Source organism: Ornithodoros turicata, chromosome 7, assembly GCF_037126465.1.
Source record: "Ornithodoros turicata isolate Travis chromosome 7, ASM3712646v1, whole genome shotgun sequence".
Lineage (NCBI taxonomy): Eukaryota > Metazoa > Arthropoda > Arachnida > Ixodida > Argasidae > Ornithodoros > Ornithodoros turicata.
In genome coordinates this window covers 21,110,407-21,133,715 of record NC_088207.1, presented here as the reverse complement: position 1 = coordinate 21,133,715, position 23,309 = coordinate 21,110,407, and the positions used below count along the sequence as shown (strand labels likewise).

Sequence of the window (23,309 nt, the reverse complement as noted above, 5' to 3'; positions counted from 1 at the left end):
GTTGTACCAGCTCGCTTGTGTACTTTTTCTCTCTTTGGCAAATTTCCAGATGAATTTCTGGAACAAATCCCGAGTCTTTCAAGACGAGTGCAGACAGCGTTGACGTGGTTGTACTACACCCTTCCAAGTCCTGTGCGTTTTTCTTTCATTGTAGTTTGACGCTTTCCCAGGATCTCGCAGTACATCTTTGCATTTAGTGTGGTTGTGCATGTGAGGTAATCTACAAGTTGCAGACAACGATAGTCCTAAAACACTGTCGGCATAGCCTTTCCAGACGAAAACGCGAGTTTGACCTCCTTCAGAATGCTTTCACCGGGCACCCATCATGGCTTCCTATGGTATTTTGTCTCAGCACTTGCATAATGCACCCACGTTTCATTAATAATAATTGTTCCAAGAAATTCATCTTGACCGTCTTGATACCATTGAAGGAAAATGCAAGCTGCATTCATTCGTTGCTCTTTACGAACGTTACCGAGCAAATGTGGCCCCCATCTCGCATAACTTTCGTTGACCAAGCTGAAGGAAATTTGTTCCCATTAGTATCAGAGTGCAGTACCAGTGACCCGCCAGTCTCCGTTAACAATTCTCGGAATTTCAGAAAAGAAACGTCGTTTCGTGGTGTTATAGCTGATCTCCCACTGTACTGTTCATTGTGCAGATTTTCACGACCCTATATAGAGGACACACCATTTCAATGCCTGTAAAGTGTTTTGTATAAACAGGTGTTAACTGTCAGTGGATATTCTCTAAAGCACTCTTTTTTTCTTCAACGAAAAATAGGATAACTCTTCCTTACTAGGATAGTCAGACGTACTTGGAAATATTACATCCATGCTTGAATGCCTGACACATAGGTGAACGGCACTCCATTAACCAACATCTGCAGTGCCGGGATGTCACACCCAACTACTACACCATTCAGTTTGTCCTAGTGGTGTTTCCTTTGAAAAACAAATATCGGGGAAACTTATTTTTGGATGACCCTCCTAATTCCAGTTCCCTTTCTGCATTTGGCTACATTTTTTAGACTTCTTGTGACGACTCTTGTGGACAGATACCAGCATGGAAGACTTAATAACAATTGGGGTTTACATTGCGAGACAAATGAGATCATGAGTGACGCCAGAGCAGTCGGTCTGTGGATTGCCCACGCAACGAAAGCTCACCACACAACACACTGTATTTAATGTCCCTTGTGGAAGATGGCATGTCCAAGCAACCTGTATCCTGGCACTAAGTTGCTGGTGTTTTTGGCCGGGTTCGAACCAGCGATCTCGGGATCAGAAGACGAACAGACTCAGTCACCAGGGCCGGTTCACGGACAACTTGAACACCACAATTATGTTAACTCTGCCATCAAGTAATTCAGTTTCCTGCATATGTTTCGTAGCAATTGAACTTCAGTTTTGTAAGCCTGAAAGCTAAGCTTAGGACCACCTCTTATAATATAGTGACTGTATTTGATGTGTGAATGTGTTCACACCTCTTAAAAAGCTAATAAAACAAAATCTTGATGATTTCTAATATGTGGTATATACAAGGCCAGCTACAAGACGTCTACAATTAGACGTCAATTACTAAATGTCTACAAGATGTCTAGTAAATCACTAATTTTAGACGTCTAAATAATGGTAAGACTTTTAGACGTCTAGTCAACGTCTAGTTTGGGCACTATCCCTAAAGTCTAGGGCTAGAACAGGTCTGGACGTCTAGTTGACTACCATGTGTTCCCTGGGCATAATCACTCACTTTCCAATATAGCAGATGACTGTTTACATTGGAATTGCCACAACACTTAACTGAATCCCTATTAGTGACAGTGACCACCACAGAAAAGAAGGCACTAAAATTTTACAGATATCCACCCAGTGATTCTGCAGCCAAGGCGCTTGTACAATATATCTTACAGCACTGTAGTGTGCTAAATTGCATATACTGCAGTATTACTAATCGCTAATTAAATTTAAACTAGTATGTGAGAATGACATACGTGAATAAATACATAAAGCAAATGGGGGGGAACAACTTCCCTCCGCTCTTGTCTGAACATATGCGCCATCACCAAAATAATATTGCGCGAGTCTGGAGCCTTCTAATATACGCGCTCGAGTCACAAAAGCGTTATTAGGCAATTAAAAGGAAAGTATCCAAGTCTAATAAATACACCAAGGGATGCACACGGCTGTTTGTGAACGGACTGGTTAGCGAAAGCGCCTTTATAATGCAAAGTGTAGCAACACGGGAAGCCATAATAATGTGGCGTAATTTATCGTGCACGTCCTTTTGTTTATATTTATTTATTTATATTGTCGTATGCCGTATGCGTGCCGTACACCCCAATCTCACAGCATAGCAATTGAGCTCTCAAACAACAACCATCAGTTGAACAATAAACGGAGTGAGATTAATATAAACTCGCTCAAAGACTCGTACACAACGCTGGACCCAAAACCCTTTTGCCGCCGACGCCGCGTATCGCGGTCACGAGACCATGACACCGCCGTGGAGAGCCGCCACCGAGAGCGTCTGTCATGTCGCCCGCAGCGCCACCACAGCCTTGCACAAGGGGGCGCTCTATTTCGCATCGTCATCCAATGCCTCCCGCTATCTCTCACCATGCTCCCCGAAGGAGCAATGACGTCATCCGCGGAATGCGACAGCAGCGGCCCCTAGTGGTGAGGCGTCGATCGTAGCGCCCTCTAGTGGTGTACCCTACACAATGGCTAATCCTTCTATTCATCGGAGATAATCCGACTATTGGGGGCTGCATTGGAAACAACGCCCGGCTCGGAAGCAGACGACAATGCTGGGTGACGTCATGGAATCCTCCAATGGGTGAAATGCTGTAGTATGGAGCACTGTTTTCTGCTCTCTGCATTCCGGTTTCGGTTTGCAGTTCTCATCATTTACTAAATAATTGCTCGCACAAAATGAATGTTGTATTCGGTATCGAGGGAGTGGTTCATGTTCGGTATGATGCTCACCTAATGTTTTTTGAATCCTTGCAAAGTCTCCCTTCAAAGGGGCAGCGACAGGTCATCCCACGTTATCCTAGATAAACGTGAAAGACGGTTCTTCACACCTATGTGAACATGCATTGAAAGTTTCACAGCGATGAGAGTAACATAGAAAAAAAAAACATAGAGAATAGGCACTAGCGAATACCGAAACTCACGCGGCTCTGACATCACAGCCCTTGCTTACGGCTGCCAATGGGAGTGGACACAACTCTGAGCTCTGACGTCTTCACTTTGCTCGGGATTTTTTCCAAAGGCTTGTCTCTATCTCGACAAGCATGACGCATAGAAGAATAATTATTGTTTCCTTAGTAATCTGACATGCAGTACGATGCGTCCACGATATACTGAACAACATCTGCGAGAGTGTCTCCCAACCCCTTTATATCTCTTATGACCTTTTTGGGACACTGTAGGACTGTGAGACGACTGATTATTTCATCTAAGAGTAGTCCATTTGATATAGAATTGACCGCAGCTTATCCAGTATCTAGTGAAAGAGTCTGGATAGCGAGGCATCCAGAAAAATGAAAACACAGAACCACTGGAAACTCAAACCTGTTCCCACATTTCCCAACCTGAATAGCGCAGTACCAGGAGAAGCGAAATGCGGATAAACGGGTGTTTGTCAAATTTCTTACAGGTCGCATCTACAGAGGGCCAGTGGCAAAGACCGTGTGGCTTCGGTGGATTCTCTTCATTGAAAAACTCCGAGGAGGCAATGCAGGGCGTGTGCAACGTGACAACGCGCATCTTCACACTTCTTCTAGACCTGCTGCCAGACCAGGGGTATCAGTCACCCGAAATGTCTAAGGCTGATAAATTAACCCTTTTCCTCGTGAAGCTGAAGTTAGGCATCAGTTTTACAGCGCTGGGTGCCCTGTTTGGCGTGAGCGAGTCGACTGCGTCCGTGGCATTTAACGACGTGCTGGACACACTGAGCGTACGTGATTCTGAAAAACTTTGTTTTTGTGCCGCACAGGGAGGCCATCAGAGACACTATGCCGGACGTTATTAAACTTCACTACCCCAACTGCATCTTCATAATAGATTGCCCAGAGATAAAGACTGAGACACCACCAAACGTAGAACAACGGGATTTCCTCTATTCGCACCATAAGGGGGCGCACATATTGAAGTTCTTGGTTGCAGTAGCCCCAAACGGCATGGTTGCGTTTGTTTCCAAGCTTTACGGAGGTTGCCACGGCGATTCGTACGTAGCGACCGATTCCGGCTTTCTGTCTCTCGTCAAACCCGGCGACGTCGTGTTAAGTGACGCTCCGTTCCCACATATGAGGAGGAGGGTTGCGGAAAGGGGGGCCGCGGTTGTGATGCCGCCGTTCTTTTCCGGGGATCGGCTTTCCGTGGAAGACGCGGGGAAGACCTACAGGGTTGCGCGAGTGCGCATGCACGTTGAGATGGCCGTTCAGAGGTTGAAGGCGTTCAATATTCTGACCAACCAGGTGCCAATCAGCCTCATTCCACACATGTCTAAAGTGATTCATGTTTGTGCGGCAATAGCTAATTTACAGGCACCTATCGTTACACCAAAGTGAGGTCGCTACGCTCATCAGTTCAATCGGTTCATGATCGGCACTTGATTGCATCAGGGGCCCCGCTTTCTGTGATAAACGAGCCAAATACCTTCCCCTTACTCACAGCTCTGCCCCTGGCATATCTCCAGTGAGGCTGCCTAAGCATGTAAAACAGATCACACTTTGCATTCATCATTCATTCCAGTACAGTAGAACCCCTGTATAGTTTAACCTGTATATAGTAAAGGGAGCATAAGGTGCTGATTGAACATTGTTGAGACTGTTACTCACTGCGTGTCACTGTATATATTCCATTTGTGTGGATCTCTCGATTAATGTTGCATCATAGCTTGTCATTTGTCTCGCTTGCTGTTTCACTCAGCTTTGTTTTCAATCATTGTTTTTAACAATAAATAAGAGTATGTATGTTGCAACTGCTTCATTGCTGTTCACATAAAAATTGTTCATTTGTCAGAGTTAAGTTGTTTTCTGGAACACAGACTAGCAAAGCATTTCTACTTCAAGGTTTTGAGATTCTCTTGTTGCTCAGAAGATAGCAATCTGACTTATTCAGCATTTAAAAAAAAGTAAATGAAAAAGGAAAAGAATTCAAGGTTTGGAATGGCTGTTAATAGGAAGGCGTAGTCACTCTACGCTGAACAATACACAAAAAATGTGCCCTTCTGTAAATTCACGATGTACAGTTGCATCTGCACTTGTGCATAGTGCTTGTGCTCTGGCTTAAGGGATGCCCCTGTATCAGTAAGCAGCAGGTATGGCACAGATCATTCCTTGGTGTTGTAGCTGGCCTTGCCTGCTGTAAGGGCACTTCAGTACTAGTGTTCTGTTCATGTAGCTGCAGCATGTTTACATTTGTCAGTTATGCTGACCCAGGCAAAAATCTGGGATGGTTCCAGTAGAATGGGGATGGCCCCAGCTTGATCCCCAAGTGAGGTGCCTTGTTCCACTTTGGTGAAATCAGTGGTACCACTATGGCCTCGGATAGTTCCACAGGTTTCAACTGGGGCCTCACAGGTACCATTTTGTTCCCGGGGGGAATCTATTTTCACAGGAAAAGTCGGCCAGAAAGGACGGCTTGCTATTCCTTATTAAATAGTTCCTCCGTGCGTTTTCCTGGGGTACCAGTAAGGCGATGTGGGGCCAGAGGTCTTCCACCGTCCCACACACGATGTCACAGGCTGCTGAGGAGACCGCGGTATCAAGCAGGTAGTGGAGAAGTGCCGCAGTTGCACCACTGCTCCAATGGTCAATTAACGCACTTTAGATCCAAAGTTTGAGATCTCGTGGGGAAGGGTCCACTCTTGCCATGTACCCTTATAGTTTTGATTGATCTATTACTGTGTTCCATTTTAGCGTATGCATGATCTCTTTTTGCTGCTTTTGATCCAGCTACGTCTGAGATAATATATGTGCTGTAACTTCAATTCGTGCTCGTATTGTAGGTGAATATCATAAGCACCATCAAAATGTCAAAAGACATATTTGAAAAATGACAAACTTTTTTCTAAAGAATTCAGAGAAGAAAGAAGGAAAGGTAATTGCAGAGGTTGAAAACAGGTGGTGTACGCCTTTTCTGTTACAATTATGTTCTGAGTGATTGAGCCTCTGCATATACAGGGTGTCTTTTTTTAGGCGATACAGATTTTTCGTAAAAAAAAAAAAAAACTGTAAGGGCTATAGACACGCTGTTTTCACTTCTGTCATCTCTGGGCCGGCGGACGTTCTTGGCCATATGTTGCTCGACCGTCAAATGACTAATTACCTAAAAATCGTTCATTAATTTTGTAATTATAAAAGCTACGAAGTTGTCCCAATGAGAACATCTGTTCCTTTCGGTGACCTGAGATCGAGCCGTTTTCAGAACAAAAATTTGTTCGGTAGATCGTCCGCAAAAAAATTCGTGAAGGAGCACCATTTTTTTCTTCTTTATTTTGTTCATTGCGCATCTTCGGAGACGCGTCTTTCCTTCACCCCCAATCAATCGGTGCCAATCAATTTATGGTGCGTCAAATTAGTGCGATGGGTTCGAGTAAATCGGGAAGCTCCATATAAGGTAAATGAGATATGTAATGAAGGTTGTGGATATTAGCCAAAAAGAAAGAGAGCAATACCAGAGGGTAACGTCTTTCCTGACTGGAATTACAAAGCCTATCTAAAAGCATCTAAGTCTAAAAGCAGTCTAAAGCTAAGCAATCTAAAGCTACATCTAAAAACAGTATCCTGATGAAGTTGGCTTGCTGACGGACCATTTCCATATTCGTGTCGCCCCTGGCGACGGAATGTCGAACGTCGTGTCTTTCCCCCCAATAATGGTGACGCTTTTCGGACTGGCATGTTGCGTAGGAAAGTAGCAAGAGAAGATTGGAAGAAGAATGCGGAAAGAGTGAAAGCGCATTGTACTCATTACCAGACATCAAACGTCCGTGTAACCTTGAAACCGATTATCTCCCCCCAATGAACATGACAGTCGCCCGCAGGTGGGTCCATAGCGATGTTTTCCACTCAAAGATGGCGGCCGCAAGGGCTGGGCATGCGCATACGCGTTGTCGGAAATGGTCCAATGACCATTTCTGGCTGCAAAATATATCCAAGCAGACAGCTCCAGTCACCAATCCCTAAACATGCAAGGAGAAGCCCCTGGCGTGTTGAACATTATAGTGCAAAAAAAAAAACAAAAAAAAACAACAACAATTCAATTCAAGCAACTATGACTATGCGAGAATTTGCAACATATTATACCTGCTTTCAGAAGCCATGGGCGAGCGTGCTTTGAAAAAGAAAACAAAATCAAAGTAAGCAAGTTGCTGGTGTGGGAATAGAACATATACGATTATCCTATTTTAGTACTTCCTTTCAAGTAGCTGACTGATTAGAATATTTAGTACGCTTCTCAGTGCGTGCTGTCTGAAGTATTCACTGCACCGTGGTTGATGAGTGCGATGGATCCCGAGAAACATCGTGTCGATGCTGTCTCTCTCTGGTGATTCTGACAACATCAAGTGTCCATTGTCGGGTCCGTCGGGTCCCCGTTGGCAGCAAAGGCACAGGACAAACAAGTGGCCGGAGAAGGAAGTCGGGGGGGGGGGGGAGGGGGAGAAGGTGCGGTCAGCCTGCTCTGAAAGTGGCGGCTCGGTGCACCCAGGGGAGGGTGAAAGAGGGAAGGGAGAGATGATGGTGGCATAGGAGAGGGAGGGGTGTGCTACACTCTTGCTCTGTGTTTAGGGTAGTCCAGGAGGACTACCCACCACAGAAAACATGCGAGCATCCCTCAGTAGACTTCATTGGGATGCTCCCTGTACCACGGTAACCGCCAGGATTATTGTCCAAGTTACCCCATGGAGGAGGAAGCCCTATCTATTTCATGTTCCCGTCCTCGTTGTGTTTACCCCGCCTTGGGAAATATTGTAAATGTTAACTCGGTCCACGTCTCCTCATCTTCTACCTTGCATGAAACAAACACATTGGAGTTATCACCCGGACTTCTTCGCCCCGGAGTGTCTGACGGTAGCTGCTGCGAACGCGGCATCCTGTTGACAATTCCGGCGTTGTTCCGCGGCAATACTATGTTCTAGTCGACTATCTGGTGCGCTCAATTTGCAGTAAATTACCCACCAATTCTTATCTGCACTATTCCCTAATCTCCGCGTCGTAGCAGTGATGCACAGACAATGTTTCACTAGTGCCCACTACTTATGTTTACCTCATCTTCAGTGCACCTTTCACACGTATTCCATGCGTGTGTTCGCACTCGTGTCAGTGCTCGTGTGTTGAGCATCTTCTTCTTCTTCACTAACTGAGCGGGAGTTGGAACTTGGTGGCTGTCCAAAAGGGCGCCTGCAGCTCCATTTCTTGTGAGTTTCGCCAATATGGCAGTGGCTATCATACGTGACACTCTGTAGCGAGCATCACATCTACTATTGGTTTTGTTTTACATTTGTTCTTTAGTAGCGGCTAGATATGCCGGTTGGCTAATATGCACCGACTCCAAATCAGCCCTACAGGCAATCACCAAACAGCGTGACAACAACTTTTTGGTTTATAAAATTATTGTCACCTTCCAAGAGGTCATACAAAATGGACACAATCTAACTCTACAGTGGACCCCCTCCCACTGCGGAATTCCAGGCAACGAGGTTGCCGACAAGGCAGCAAAAGCAGCATTGCAGAAGACCAGGCTTAGTGCCATACCCTTCTCAAAGGCCGACAGCAAAATCCACCTGAAGAACACAATTCAACAACTCACTAGAAACCTCTGGAAGGCATCTCTACGGCCCGCAGATTACCTCTCTACAATAGATCCAGGTCTGACAACAAATATCCCGGTCAGCCTAGACAGAACTATTCAAACAGCTATTCACTGAACCCGACTGGGACAATTATATACAAGAAAAACCCTTCACAAAATGAAGCTAGCAAACTCCCCATTCTGCAGAACCTGCAACGTCCCTGAAGATACGCACCACGTCATAATGCATTGCCCGGTGTTTGAGAAACATAGAAAAAAAAAACTTCCAACGACACTGGAAAAACTTGACAACCGTCCATTCAGCTTCTACAAGATTCTTGGACCTTGGTCCAGCCCTCAACAACAAGACAAGGCCATGAAAGCATTATGTGTTGAGCATGGGCGTGAGGCTTCTTGCCTGGTATCAGTTGCCCAGCACAATAGTCCATGTTCGAAATATCCACGGCTCTCGTCCTCAGGAATCTCCTTCCAGCACCATTTCATTGGATTTTCTACCTCTGTACGTCTCATATATACCTGTATTATTTATTTTTATTTATTTTATTCGTTTATACATACTGCAGCCTTAAAAAGACTGAAAATATGGTGTCATTCCTAATTCTTCATTAGATTATTCTATAGACGGCAGCTTTCTTCCGTTCGGTCGTCAAGGGCCCTCGGACCACTGAATAGCTGCGTGCGTGCGACATGTGACCCGCAAGCCGCGTGTTTGATACCCCCGGTATAAATGGTACGAAGACACGTAGTAATTTGCTGGTGAATGACATGACGCTAGTGCTGATATTACATGTAGAGAGTCTGACAGACTTTAATTCCCATAACCATAAAGCGAGCATAGGTGAGAGACAGTAAACACATGTAGCTTTATAAAGCACGCACAATTTATTCAGATTTTGCTATCGAAACGCATTCTTTCCGGAGAGCCCAGTCAGAAACAATCGCATGCCCTATTCACCTATCAGGTCCACCGGGACTCTGTCCTCGGTCCGAATTGACGTCGCGATGCCACAAGGTCAGATTGAGCTTCTCTCCGAAAATGTAAAACACGTGCACAACGCACCCGCTAAACGCTATGAAGAGCACGTATTCGCCGAATGACAGTATTTCCAGGACGGAGTAAACCCAGATGTTATATACTATACCGAGGTACTGCATCCACAATACATAGACTGCGCTGAAGCACATAAGACTCGTAACGCCCGCCTCCCGCGACGGCTGTTGATGGCGGTAGAGCCATATTTCGATCACGATCAACACGAGAGGAACCGTGTGCACCATATGGTTCAACCACGAAGGGTAGTAGAGTGACAGCACTGGCGGGAACATGAAGTTGGGGTCGATGTAGTACAAGGACCAGAAGAAGGTGGTGACGAACATGCATACGGGGACGGATATTGACAGGATCACGTGATCGCGTATACGGGTTAATCGACTGCTGCTAGAAACCCCTAGGAAGTCGATGACGCAGCACACGAAGAAGACGACAGTTTGTAAGGCAAGGTTCCAATGCGTGAGGAACTTGTAACGTCCGAAGCGCCTTTGACTGGCGCTTCTCTGAGGTATGTCCAGGTGAAACTTGAAGTAGTAGATGCAAAAGGCGTAAAGCATGAACGCGAACAGGTGGAATAGTTTTACCACTGTCGCGACCATCCTGGCAGTTGCGGAGATGCGAGCAGAAATTTTGGCTGCCGTGCTGTCAAAAGTTCGTTGCTCGTGACAATGCGGCGCGTGATCACGTAGTGTTCTTGTTCTTCATCCTCACATTCGCTTAGTGGTCGTGATACACGAAAAACCAGGACTCCAGGTAACTCTATAAACAGCAGTGATGGCCACTAACTACTTCTAGAGTAGTTTAACTAGTAGTTCAACTACTTTTCAGGGCAGGTAGTTAAAACTACTTCGGTAACTACTGCAATGTATTTTAACTACATCTGTAACTACTTACTAACGTTGTCCATCAATACCAATCTCATTCTTTAGTGTTCTCAGACACCTACATATGAATCACAAGCAGTGATAAAAGTACAAGATTTAGTACACATGCACAGCACAATTGCTCTGCACCTCCATTCTCATCAAACAAGTAGCTCAAGGTAAAAGTCGGAAGCACAGTCGTGCCGTAAAGCTTGCGGAAAAATCGGAAGTAGTTGGCACCTGCAGTAACCTAACTACTATAGGCAACTACTCGAAATAGTAGTTTAACTAGTAGTTGCCACTACATTTCTGCAAGTAGTTGATAACTACTTTTTAACTACAATCAGGTAGTTTAACTAGTAGTTTAACTACATGTAGTCAACTACTGGCCATCACTGATAAACAGAAAGTGATATAGAGGGGGATGTCCCTAACCGGAAGGAATGCAAAAATGATGTGTCAAGGTGTCGGCAACGAACTAAAAGCACTAGTGATTGAGTAACGAGCGCCACGATGCCAAAGGCCACGGACCTATACTCCAGCGTGCTTTGTGTTTTGGCCCAAAGGGGAGAGCTGACGTTAATGAAACAGAGGACTCTGTTCTGCATCAAAGTAGCACGGTTCGCCAAGATAAACTTCAGGGTCTGTAACGAAGATAAAACAAATACAGATGCAGTGTCGGGATGTTAGAGGACGTATTATGCCCCAAAATTTTATGTCGATACTCACTTGCCTGGAAATATGATGTCATTCCTAATTCTTCACTAGATTGTTCTATAGGCGGCAGCTTTCTTCTGTTTGGTCGTCAGGGCCCCTCAGGCCACTGAATATAGGTGCGTGCGTGTGACATGGTATATAAATGGTACGAAGGCACGTAGTAATTAGCTGGTGGATGACACGACGCTAGCGCTGATATTACTTGTAGAGGGCCTGACAGACTTTCGGAAACATCCGAAAAGATGTGGAAAGACCGTGTAGATTCTGCTAATGACGTTTCTGCCGCCTCGTTTCCTTGGCTGCCATCTCGTGTTTGCTCTAAACGTGAAATGATGTGAAATTTCACTCTAGTAGATTTTTGCGAGCACCCACGGGTATTTCAGCACGGGTACGAACGCGTCAGATTCTCCAACGCAGCTCATTGGGCTCGAAGTACGCGCTGAATATCTGAATGTCGTCCGCGCGTGAGTGGCTTTTTCTACACACCTTCCACGGAGGGAACTGGTTGAAGATTTGGAATCTCGCGCTGCGAGAGGATCGGTTGTATGGGACTTGTCTTGCAGGTCGACGGAGGGCTTCTGTAGGCAACACCCCCACCTAGGCAGAGGAAGCCTCCGCATTGCCTCCTCTCCCCCTTTCAATTTAGAGTCAGAATTCGTCTGCTACAGCTATTCACCGTTCTGCGAATTCAGGAACCCGCAAATGATTGCAGCTCACCTGGAACCTGCAGACCTAAATATTTAGATAAAAAGTGCGAGACGCTTTCCAGAAAATCAGCTTTGAGAAAGATTGAGACCGTTTTGCGCTTTATTTCCAAGTTTTCCCATTTAGTACGCGGGGACGTTCAATCACAACTGGCAGACGACGGTGGTTCTTCTCTATGGCCACGACCGCTGAAAGCACTTTCGTGATTGGCTTCGGCCGCTGAAAACACGATCCTGATTGGCTGACTCTTAATTGTTACGTCGCGTCGACGAGCGCGCAGGCTTTCTGTATCTAGGTGGTGTTGCTCTAGGGCAGTTCAATGAGTTAGTCCGCGTTCTCTCCTTACTGTTGAGATGCAGCTGTATTTCATCCACGCTGAGTAAGGTGACAGACTGACAGTCGAATCACGGGCACTCTGGCGGAAGAGCGAGAGAGAGGGGAGATAGGATTCGTACTCGTGATTGATGGCTAGTGAAATGACTAAGTGCCTCGGGACAATGCTATTTATAGATTACATGCCAGGGGGCGTCGAACCAACAACCTCCTTTTCCCTCCTTTCCGAAATCAGCTCGGGAAGACAGTATATGAGAGAGTATATGAGACAGTATATGAGTATATGAGAGATAGACAGACGTAGCGTTTTATTAATGTGCGCATAGATATGCATTGTAGATGAGGTCGAGTAACAAGTAAAAGACCGTGAGAACACTGATCCGAGCGAGTTGGTTTGGATCAGACGTAGATGCCGCGGAAAGAAGCCAGGACGTCTGTGTAGTTCCGTCCTACCTTCTTTCCGCGTCGTGCCTATACAGTGAACCCTCGTTAATATGACCCCCGATAATCTGACATACGCGCTTTACAACCATACCCCTGGGGAACAATGCAGGGAAACCTCTGCAAATCTCCCCCGTTAATATGACAATTCCGCATTATGACCAAAATTTTAGGGAACGACTATGGTCATAATAACGAGGGTTCACTGTACAACAACAACAACTTTATTTCAGGATGATGGTTGGGGAGTTTCATCGCCGGGGGCGATACTCTACCCCATTGCTGGAGGTGAAGCGGGAAATGAAGGAATGAGTCCCGTTACCACATGCCTATATACGTTTAACCCTCAGGTATACGTTTCTTGTCCCTCGACATTGGTCATTGCTTCCCACGGAGCATCGTACTGTCGAACATGAAGTGAATTGCCTCAGGACGAGAGCTGCTGCTATTTGGAACAGAGACTTTCTTCTTCTGGGCACCGTCCTCATCATTGGCATGGATATGGTAAAACAGTACGTTACGACTGTTTGTCACGTGAGAGGACTTGAACAGAAGAGATGTCACATTCATGTGGCCACACAGGAGGATAACTCGTCAAACACGTGGTCGTATTTTTGGTATATCGCTTCGCTACCATTCTCGATAGACGAGTTCAGAAAATCCCAGTGCTCTTTGCGCACGCATTGCATCCTGGGCTCTTGGTGAGCTTGGGAACGAAGAATAATCCTTCACATTTCGCTTTCGCTGACCTTGACACGTCGTGAACAATGGTCCGGTAGGGGAGAAATCGGAACAGTTTGGAGGCCACCCGTTCCTTTCGTATTAGTAAACTCCCACAGTTCAAAGCGGCGCTAAGCACTCTGGGATTTTCTGAACTCGTCTATTGGAGTACTTCTATACTGAGAAGCTTCATCGCGCTAGCCTAGCTCCTTTGGCATCTTTCTTCATTGCTTCAATTGCCTTCAAGTCACAATGAATTACAGAAGGGAGTGGTAAAAATGTATATATATATATATATATATAATGTCTCTCTCTCTCTATATATATAATGTCTATATATATGATGCCTATATATAATGTCTATATATACACTTCACTGGCTTTGCACTGGGCTTTCAGTGAGTGAGTTATCTCACCCTGACGGGAGGAATCACGTGTTACGTGACCTTCTGACGCCATCCACTCAAACGTTGCCTGCCTGCGTACTGTTGATGAGACCCAACAAGGCCGAAACAGCTGTCCAGTACTGGCATGGCGACGTTTGAGTTACAAATATATGCTATACGTGCAGCCAAAGAGCTCATTTTTTTCATTTTATACTTCACTGGCTTTGCACTGGGCTTTCAGTGAGTGAGTTATCTCACCCTGACGGGAGGAATCACGTGTTACGTGACCTTCTGACGCCATCGCCACTGTCGTTTGAGCACAATGTAGGTGCTCAAACGTCGCCACGCCAGTACTGGACAGTTGTTTCGGCCTTATTGGGCCATCAGCAGCAGTACGCAGGCAGGCAACGATTGAGCGGATGGCGTCAGAAGGTCACGTAGCACGTGATTCCTTCCGTCAGGGTATGGTAACTCACCACTGAAAGCCCAGTGCAAAGCCAGTGAAGTATATTAGGGAAAAAAATAGCCGGAGCAGCAATAACCCGAGACAGGGAAGAAAGAACTCGCCTGCGCTCTAGCCGTGTTATCAACAACAACAACTTTATTTTCGGCCTTGGAGAGTGGGGAGTTTCATCGCAACAGGCGATACTCTACCCCAGTGCTTGGTGGAATGGGGGGAATAAAATAACGTGCCCCTTTACAATAACGATCGAAGTCCGATGGTGTCCAGAAATGTCAGAAGACCTTTGAGCGCAGAGCGTTGCTGGGCTGAATTGGGCCCGTGTTATCGATTTCTTTTTGTGTGTCTTATTTGAAGCCGAAACAATGATGTTACAGCCTCCACAAACGGGGAAAGTGGGAAGAGAGATGGATGTGCACTCCCTTGGCCTACTGTGCGTACCATGCACGAACAGCGTACGTACCACATGCCATTCTGTACGCCTTGAATAAAAAAATCAAGAATACTTTTACCCTCGGCGGGACTCGAACCCGCAATCCCCGGTTTAGGAGACCGATGCCTTATCCATTGGGCCACGAGGGCGCTGAAAGAACTACCGCTAGTTTCATGCGAGGAGACATATTCGCTTGGGCGTTGCTCCAGGTTGCTATGGCGAGGACCGCAATGCCGCAGAGCGCGCTGTCACTCGTGGACAAAGCACTTGGCAAGACAATCCCTGAAAGCATGGGCGCCTGCCAAATGAAGAAACAAGTTGTTCTTCAATTACGGATTTGCTTTTGTGCCGGGGAGCTCGCGCGAATCTTTACCCATTTAGACAGCCACTATCTGTCGCCAGTAGGACGAATCGATGTCAGTTGACCGTGAACCAGCTCTTGACCGTTTCTCGGTGGCACAATATTTTTCAACACACTCTTCACACGTATTCGTCAATCGAAGGAACACGTGCTGACGGGGGCGCCGTCACGGGGTTTGGGGGGCAGTTGCCCCTTGGCTTGTTGCAACACAATCGCAAATTATGAATCCTGTAAAAAATCCTGGCGGCGCCTATGCATGCTGTACCCAGACAATGCTGTACATGTAGGGAGTGACTTTTTCGGGTTAAACCCGATTCCGCCCGGTTATTCCCCCCCCCCCCCCGAATTCCAGTCACTATGAAATCTTCAAGTGACGTTTCCACTGAAGACGAACAAAGGTCGCCACGTGTAACACATGTAAGAATGGGTCACTTACGTTCCCAGCAATACACCCATGTGTGTCAACACTGTCTATGCCTTCAGGGATTGCTGCTGGAAAATCACGATCACGCAAAAAAAAAAAAGAAAAAAAAGAAAAAAAAGAGAGATTAGGAAAGGACTTAATAGACAAGAGGAGAAACAAAAACACCCGAAGGCACAATTGTCGCCATATTTCTCCCTGAATTACAGATTTAAAAATAGCGCCCGATTTTTACCCCCGAATCTGAGAAAGGCATTTAACCCGAAAAAGTCACTCCCTATGTATATGTGCCAGTTAGACTGACATTCGATTCACGATTGTAACCGTTGCATTACGTACGGGTTTGATGCAAAGGATCACTCTGTTGATATTACGCTGCTGCGACAGAATCCCCACAGACACCGCACGGAACCAACAGTCGTCCTGAATGGTGGCGTTTTGTTTCCTCGTTTGTTGAAAGGGGATGGGTCCGGCTGTTCTCTACACTTTGCATTTCGTATAATGTGTCCAGAATCAGATGGTCCATTCTATTTTCAACAAATGAGGAGACACAACGCTCTCATTCGGGATGACGGTTGGCTCCCAGCGGTGTTATGCGGTGAAGCTACGTTTTAACTGTGAAGTCTCGTTGAAGACACGGATCAGCGCAGTTTGTCTTTCATGGTGTTTTGTCTTTTCAGCAAAAAGACGCGAACAGAAGAACGACGACACGGACGACTGCTGACTCTCAACTCACAGACTTTATTAGACGATACGAGTTTAAATACACGTGACACATCAGTTTGTACACAAAGAATTGATAGCGAACGCAATATTGAAGCCCGTCACTGTTCTACGCAATACATCTTGTGCCAGCTCAGGGCTTGCTACGTTGGTTGAGCGGTGGCGTGCTGACACATCGACCGTCCCCGTGCGTAGCAATGAAAAAGGCTGCTGTGATTTCCCTCGTGATTTCTTGATTGTGCTTTGCTGCTTGTGGTTTGTCTTTCCTCGCTACATGCTTTCGTTGCTTTTCGACGTGATACACATGGTAGTGAATATGCTTTCCTTGTAATGTACTTCCTTTTTCCAGAACAAAAAAAGATGTCCACGACACGCGTGCTTCCGCTGTGCACTGCATTCCCTGTTGCCGTGCCAAACACCTCACAGGTAGAAAAAAAAAAACGAAAAGAAAGACATCTAGGCGCGCTTCACGAGGCATTTATTTATTGTCGAAGACAGTGCGTTGGCACGACTTTATGGCGCGAAGGCGTGGTACACCCTCTGACGAGTACTTCGGGGAGAAATTCTTCGCGCTCTTCGTGAGTGAAACAAAGTTGGGCTATGTGGTTGGAATACATTCATAAAAACTGACGAGCAAAGACGCACCAGAGAGAATCAAGACAAGCTCGTCCCGTTCTTGTGAGCCTGTCTTGTGCTGGGCTTTCTCTAAACCGAATGTTATTAACAACCGTGTATCGTAGTCGCCCGTACTTTTCATTATGCGTAATTAATTAATTGGATAAAACGAATGATCTAACTTATAAACTATCAGTTAAAGGGCCGAGGTGTGAATTGGTAGGTTGTAAAAGTGAGTTGTGTGCCTTTGTTCGTTGCCTAAAAAAGAAAGCTTGCGAAGGGGAAAAAAAAAGAAAAAAAAAAAAGAGGAGAGGCACGTGGCTGGTGCCTTCTCAAGTACCCTTTTCTGCATTTCACGGGTTTTATTTTAATATCCGTGATGCCCCTTATAGGGGCCATGAAAGGACGTTTTTCTCGCTTTTGTTTGACGGAAGAGATGTTACTCATCACACAACCTAAGTTCTATATGTGCTTTTCACCGAGGTAACGTTTAAACGAAGTTGATACACGTGGCGACAGCCCGACCAGCGGCGGCAGTAATGTCGTGGCGCGGAGAGAAACAAGACCTATAGTTGAAACTTTGAAATAAACAAGATGTTTATGAAATATGAAAGGATCAAAGCAGCCGATTCAAGGGAAGGCGACCGCGCGACCGCATCGCCGCTCCTCGGTGTCTACAGCGAACTCCAGTGTCGTCAACCAACATTCGAATTTTTTTCTCGGGATTGGACGCAAAACAAGGTAGATTTAGCCGGGTAGCGAAGGCGGGGTAAAAACCAAATCTGACCCGGCATTGCCGGCAACACTGTCATCTTCGTGACTCGAGCGATCCTGGGTGTTGGTACACAAGTACGGTCGTAAACAAAAACTATTTACGACGCTCGCTTGGGTCTTGTATGCACTAATAGTGTATTTAAATTTTAGTATAGGGAAATCTATCTGTTGCCCCACTAGTAGACCTATACGAAATCGTCTATCACCTGAATAAGTTTCCGTACCCTGCTCCACTGCGCATGTGCATAGCAGCAGGTAGCAGTAAGCTCGTTTGTCCGTGCATTCTTGTATCCGTGCCGTGTGCTCGTGCGTTATAATGCGGAGTTCGCACACTTTATTTGATTAAACAGAAAGCGACGTTCACATGTCGAAGCTGTAGATCAAGATTAACACGCTTGAACAGATGAGTGCTATGCATCCCGTGTTGCTGGCCCCGCGAAAAATAGGTTTCGTCATGGCAAGGCCGGTCATGATAGCGTGAGTGTTAGCGAATCGGCTGTGCACCAACGATGTCGTGTTTTTTGCAACGAACCTATTATGACCACTCATTGAAAAAGATACAAACGGCTAATCACTACGTGTACGTTTAGGTCTATGTAAGCAATGGACATTAAGTGAAACTTCCTGTTTATTTGTGGACATCACGTACCCTTCATCAGAACCTGTAATAACTCTATGTATTTCGAACTAATATGTGTCATTAAACCTGACATGATTCATTTTTCTCTGTTCTCATCTGGTATTGCTGCCCTGGGTGATTAGCATGGCTCGGTCAAGAGAAGGGGAAGGGAATGCAACGCAAACCAAGTACACGAACACAAACGCGCCATGGCTAATTATGCACTGCTTATTCTTAGACCCTGATGTTTTAGGGTTAAACCCGATTTTCCCCCGAATTTGCACCCCGAATTGAGGTTCACCTATCTAGGGTTAAACCCGATTTCTACCTGCAAAACTGCACCTAGGCTAGGCACCTCAAGGCATCGACATACTAGTTTCTCACAAAATATGCGACTGCCCCTTACTTCTGGCACTCTGGATAAACGGTACAGTGAACGTTTATTCTACAATAATGCCCGATTTCTCCCCGAACTCAGTCTGATGGTAATTTTTCTGCCTGAATTTGCATGAATTTTCTACATCAATTTAATGACCCGATTTCTACCCCCCGAATTTGGAAAAATATAAAACCCGAAAACTTCAGGGTCTACTTATTCTCCATGCTGCTGACGTCATATCAGATGTCATCGATTTAGAAAAGTAGTAGTCCGCGCAACTGATGGATGGGCGCTGACAGTCTCCATCATGGCGGCATCTGAAGAGGCAGGGCCCTACACTGTAACAGTTTTCACACTTTTAAAGGTGTAGTAATGTGCATGGCGCACGCCCTTTCTGGTGTAATTCTGGTAACATCATAATGGAGTACGGTTTAGCACTAGTTTTCTTCACTCCCATTTTGTCTGTCCTTCAAAAAATCAGTCTTTCAGAGTCTCAACATTGTTGAACAGTTTTGTAGACGCTTGCGCGTGCTCGATTATCGGTAGCGATGCATACATGCATTAGCACGTATTTCTACGATATCCACGATATCATGAAAGCAAGATTTTCACTGACACCTGAACTTTTGTAATGCCTTCCGAATTTTGTAAAATATCATCCCGGAGGTACAATGTTAGGCAACCAGGTTTAACGTGCATGGCGCACACCTTTGAAGGTGTAAAAAAGTATACAGTGTATGGGAGTTTCGCTACCTGTCTATACATATACAGTGAACCCTCGTTATTATGACCCCCGTTAATCTGACATTCATGCTTTATGACCGAATTCCTGGGGAACGGTTTTTTCCCCATGTAAATCCTTCCCGTTAATATGACATTCCGCTTATCGGACTATGACCGAGATTTTGGGGCACAGCTAGGGTCAAAGGCACGTATTATCCTCCCGTTATTATGACCGCATCACGCACCCCTTTGAGTGGCTGCTTAAGTTTCTCAGGAACAAAGTGACACAGTTAAAGTGGGGCGCAAAAGATTAGGGCGACTCAAGGCGTTGTTGACCTCGAGATTACTCATACCTCTTCTCGGATTGCTAAAGCAGTGAAGCACTGAAGGTTTCCTTATTGTTTTTTTAGCAACACAATGACATTAATAACGTTTGCGTGATCGATAATACTCTTGTACAGTTAGAGAAGCTGATCACTGCAAGCAACTCCAAGCAGTCATTGCTGACAGACTTTTTTTATTAAATAAATTGTTGTACAGCATCATGCATACGTTTTGTTCTGCCGTGCATGCCCTCTGGTCCCCACTGGACCGCTCTCTCGTTATTATGACCATTCGCTTTATGACCAAAATCTGCAGGAATGGAGGTGGTCATATTAACGAGGGTTCACTGTATACCTTGTGCAAAATTTCACCAGATTTCGCTAGACTGCGAATTTGTCCAGCGGCGCCTCATACGTTACTCATTGAACCAACGGCGACGGCGTCGAGAACAAACACAAGCAAACGATATCACCATGGGCGTACCGAGAAGGGTACGCCTCCCTAGAACTTCAAGGTCGCTTGCGAAAATAGTGTGCTTCTAGTCATAGGTCGTAATGATTATTCTCAGATGCCTCGGATGTGCATCTGATCACCCACACAGTCCGCAACATCCACCTCCAGAAAAAAGAGGTGGTGGTGGTGGGGGGCACGCTTGCCTCGCCCCCTGGAAGCACTTCGTGATTTCATGGTACACTCAAAATTTCATATCAGTTTCTCTCCGATAACAAACAAACATGAGTTCCCAAGGCGGACCTGGCGAGGGGTGGCAAGCCTACGAAAGGAAAACAAAAAAACCGTAGTGTTCGAAAGTGGATGCACGGAGCACATGAGCGCGGCCGATCTTCGAGTAACTGCCGTAGGTGCTTGGGAAAATTACGGTACGGAATGAGATCAGCGATCAGCCCAAGTCCTTCTGTGGTTGCGTTTTTCCTTTGCTTGAGCGAGGGAAAATTGTACATCACGAAATTTTCGGAACAAGTGTAGCGGCAGTAAAATTGCTTACATTTCGATGGAATTCCTTTTTTCCTCACGCAGGCTTCAGATCCCCCGGACCTAGGGAATTTGCTTAGAGTTGGCAACACTAGACAGACCAACTGCACCAAGAAGCCCTACCAACCCCCCAGGTGGAGATCGAAACTACCCGTTCTCAATTCTGCCTTCTTGCATAGCCCTTCTCCAAATGACCTTGCTAAAAAAGGGCTTTATCGGAACTGCCTCCCTCTAAACGCCCTTCTCGTATGACCACATATTGCACAGAACCATCGCCCTGTTCCAGAGAACAGCCACCATAGTCCTGATTTTGCTGTTTTTGATTGGTTTGAAAGCTGGCATGTGTATAGCTGACCATTCCCTTTTGCGTCGTTTTTGTTTGTGATATGTTTACATATTCAACGCCCATCAGATTGAGCTCATGTCCTCACAGCGACTTTGGATGTCTAACGAATAGGTCATGTTGGTAATAAACTTAGAGGAAGGCCTGGATTCCGCCTCGTCCAAGTTTGCTACTGGCATTTTGCTGCGCGAGACTGTACGTTTTACAGGAAGGTAACATGCATTTCCAGTAGTTGATTTTGCAACGGGTGCGGAGACGACGACCTTGACGCACCGCTCCACCCATATCCGCTCTAACTTACAGTACAGCCTCAGAACAGCTCGGCCGCCACATGTTACCGTGTGAAGGAAAATTTTCTCGCCTTCAGAAAACAAATAGGTTGTGGACAAGAATGCCGCATTGGCGTCTTACCCAGTGCGGACAACCTACAACCTCTTTTTTTTTTCGTTACAAATAAACAAACAAGGCGAGGCAAGAACACGGCCACCTATTGGCGTCTCGCCTAGTGCGGACAATCTACAAACACCACGAAACACGAGACAGTCACTCCATCTCGGGCCATCCACTAGACCTGGCTTCCAAGTAGCTGGATTACAGGAGCGAGCCACCACTCCCAGCCTGTCATATCGTATGCTTTTAAGGAATATACTTCTCAACACGATCTCTCAAGTCGAAATTGAATGCTAGAGGGCCTTTTCTTTACTCAGAAAGTTCAGAGATCTAGGTCTGGCATGATTGCTCGACTGCCTCATGTTCCCGGGTGATGTGATCGTACCCACTGGGGCTAGATCAAGGAACATTTTCTCATCTTCAGAAAACCAAGAGGTTGCGGACAAGAACATGACGACCCATTGGGACTTACCTAGTGCGGACAATCTACAACACCAGGAAACATGCGACAGTCACTCCATCTCGGGCCATCCACTAGACCTGGCTTCCAAGTAGCTGGATTACAGGAGCGAGCCACCACTCCCAGCCTGTCATATCGTATACTTTTAAGGAATATACTTCTCAACACGATCTCTCAAGTCGAAATTGAATGCTAGAGGGCCTTTTCTTTACTAGAAAAGTTCAGAGATCTAGGTCTGGCATGATTGCTCGACTGCCTCATGTTCCCGGGTGATGTGATCGTACCCACTGGGGCTAGATAAGGAACATTTTCTCATCTTCAGAAAACCAAGAGGTTGCGGACAAGAACATGGCGACCCATTGGGACTTACCTAGTGCGGACAACCTTCAACACCAGGATACATGAGACAGTCACTCCATCTCGGGCCATCCACTAGACCTGGCTTCCAAGTAGCTGGATTACAGGAGCGAGCCACCACTCCCAGCCTGTCATATCGTATACTTTTAAGGAATATACTTCTCAACACGATCTCTTCAAGTCGAAATTGAATGCTAGAGGGCCTTTTCTTTAATTCAGAAATTGAGAGATCTAGGTCTGGCATGATTGCTCGACTGCCTCATGTTCCCGGGTGATGTGATCGTACCCACTGGGGCTAGATAAAGGAACATTTTCTCATCTTCAGAAAACCAAGAGGTTGCGGACAAGAACATGGCGACCCATTGGGACTTACCTAGTGCGGACAACCTTCAAACACCAGGATACATGAGACAGTCACTCCATCTCGGGCCATCCACTAGACCTGGCTTCCAAGTAGCTGGATTACAGGAGCGAGCCACAACTCCCAGCCTGTCATATCGTATACTTTTAAGGAATATACTTCTCAACACGATCTCTCAAGTCGAAATTGAATGCTAGAGGGCCTTTTCTTTACTACAGAAATTGAGAGATCTAGGTCTGGCATGATTGCTCGACTGCCTCATGTTCCCGGGTGATGTGATCGTACCCACTGGGGCTAGATAAAGGAACATTTTCCCATCTTCAGAAAACCAAGAGGTTGCGGACAAGAACATGGCGACCCATTGGGACTTACCTAGTGCGTACAACCTTCAACACCAGGATACATGAGACAGTCACTCCATCTCGGGCCATCCACTAGACCTGGCTTCCAAGTAGCTGGATTACAGGAGCGAGCCACCACTCCCAGCCTGTCATATCGTATACTTTTAAGGAATATACTTCTCAACACGATCTCTTCA

General features: G+C 46.0%; 2 protein-coding genes and 1 non-coding gene across 3 annotated transcripts; 1 reads left to right on the top strand and 2 right to left on the bottom strand.

Moving 5' to 3' along the window:
• Positions 1-4,021: 4,021 nt before the first annotated feature.
• LOC135400521 (uncharacterized) lies at positions 4,022-4,576 on the top strand. Its single transcript, XM_064632353.1, has one exon. The coding sequence runs from the start codon at positions 4,022-4,024 to the stop codon at positions 4,574-4,576; it is 555 nt and encodes a 184-aa protein (XP_064488423.1).
• Positions 4,577-9,681: 5,105 nt separating this feature from the next.
• Positions 9,682-10,630, bottom strand: LOC135399665 (androgen-induced gene 1 protein-like). Its single transcript, XM_064631399.1, has one exon. The coding sequence runs from the start codon at positions 10,470-10,472 to the stop codon at positions 9,774-9,776; it is 699 nt and encodes a 232-aa protein (XP_064487469.1). The 5' UTR covers positions 10,473-10,630; the 3' UTR covers positions 9,682-9,773.
• A 4,377-nt stretch (positions 10,631-15,007) lies between these two features.
• Trnar-ccu (transfer RNA arginine (anticodon CCU)) lies at positions 15,008-15,080 on the bottom strand. The gene has a single exon. It is a non-coding gene; the product is annotated as a tRNA-Arg (tRNA).
• Positions 15,081-23,309: the final 8,229 nt, after the last annotated feature.

Excerpts from the sequence above, each read along its gene's own strand:
- LOC135400521 (XM_064632353.1), top strand. The coding sequence starts at position 4,022 with ATGCCGGACGTTATTAAACTTCACTACCCCAACTGCATCTTCATAATA.
- LOC135399665 (XM_064631399.1), bottom strand. The coding sequence starts at position 10,472 with ATGGTCGCGACAGTGGTAAAACTATTCCACCTGTTCGCGTTCATGCTT.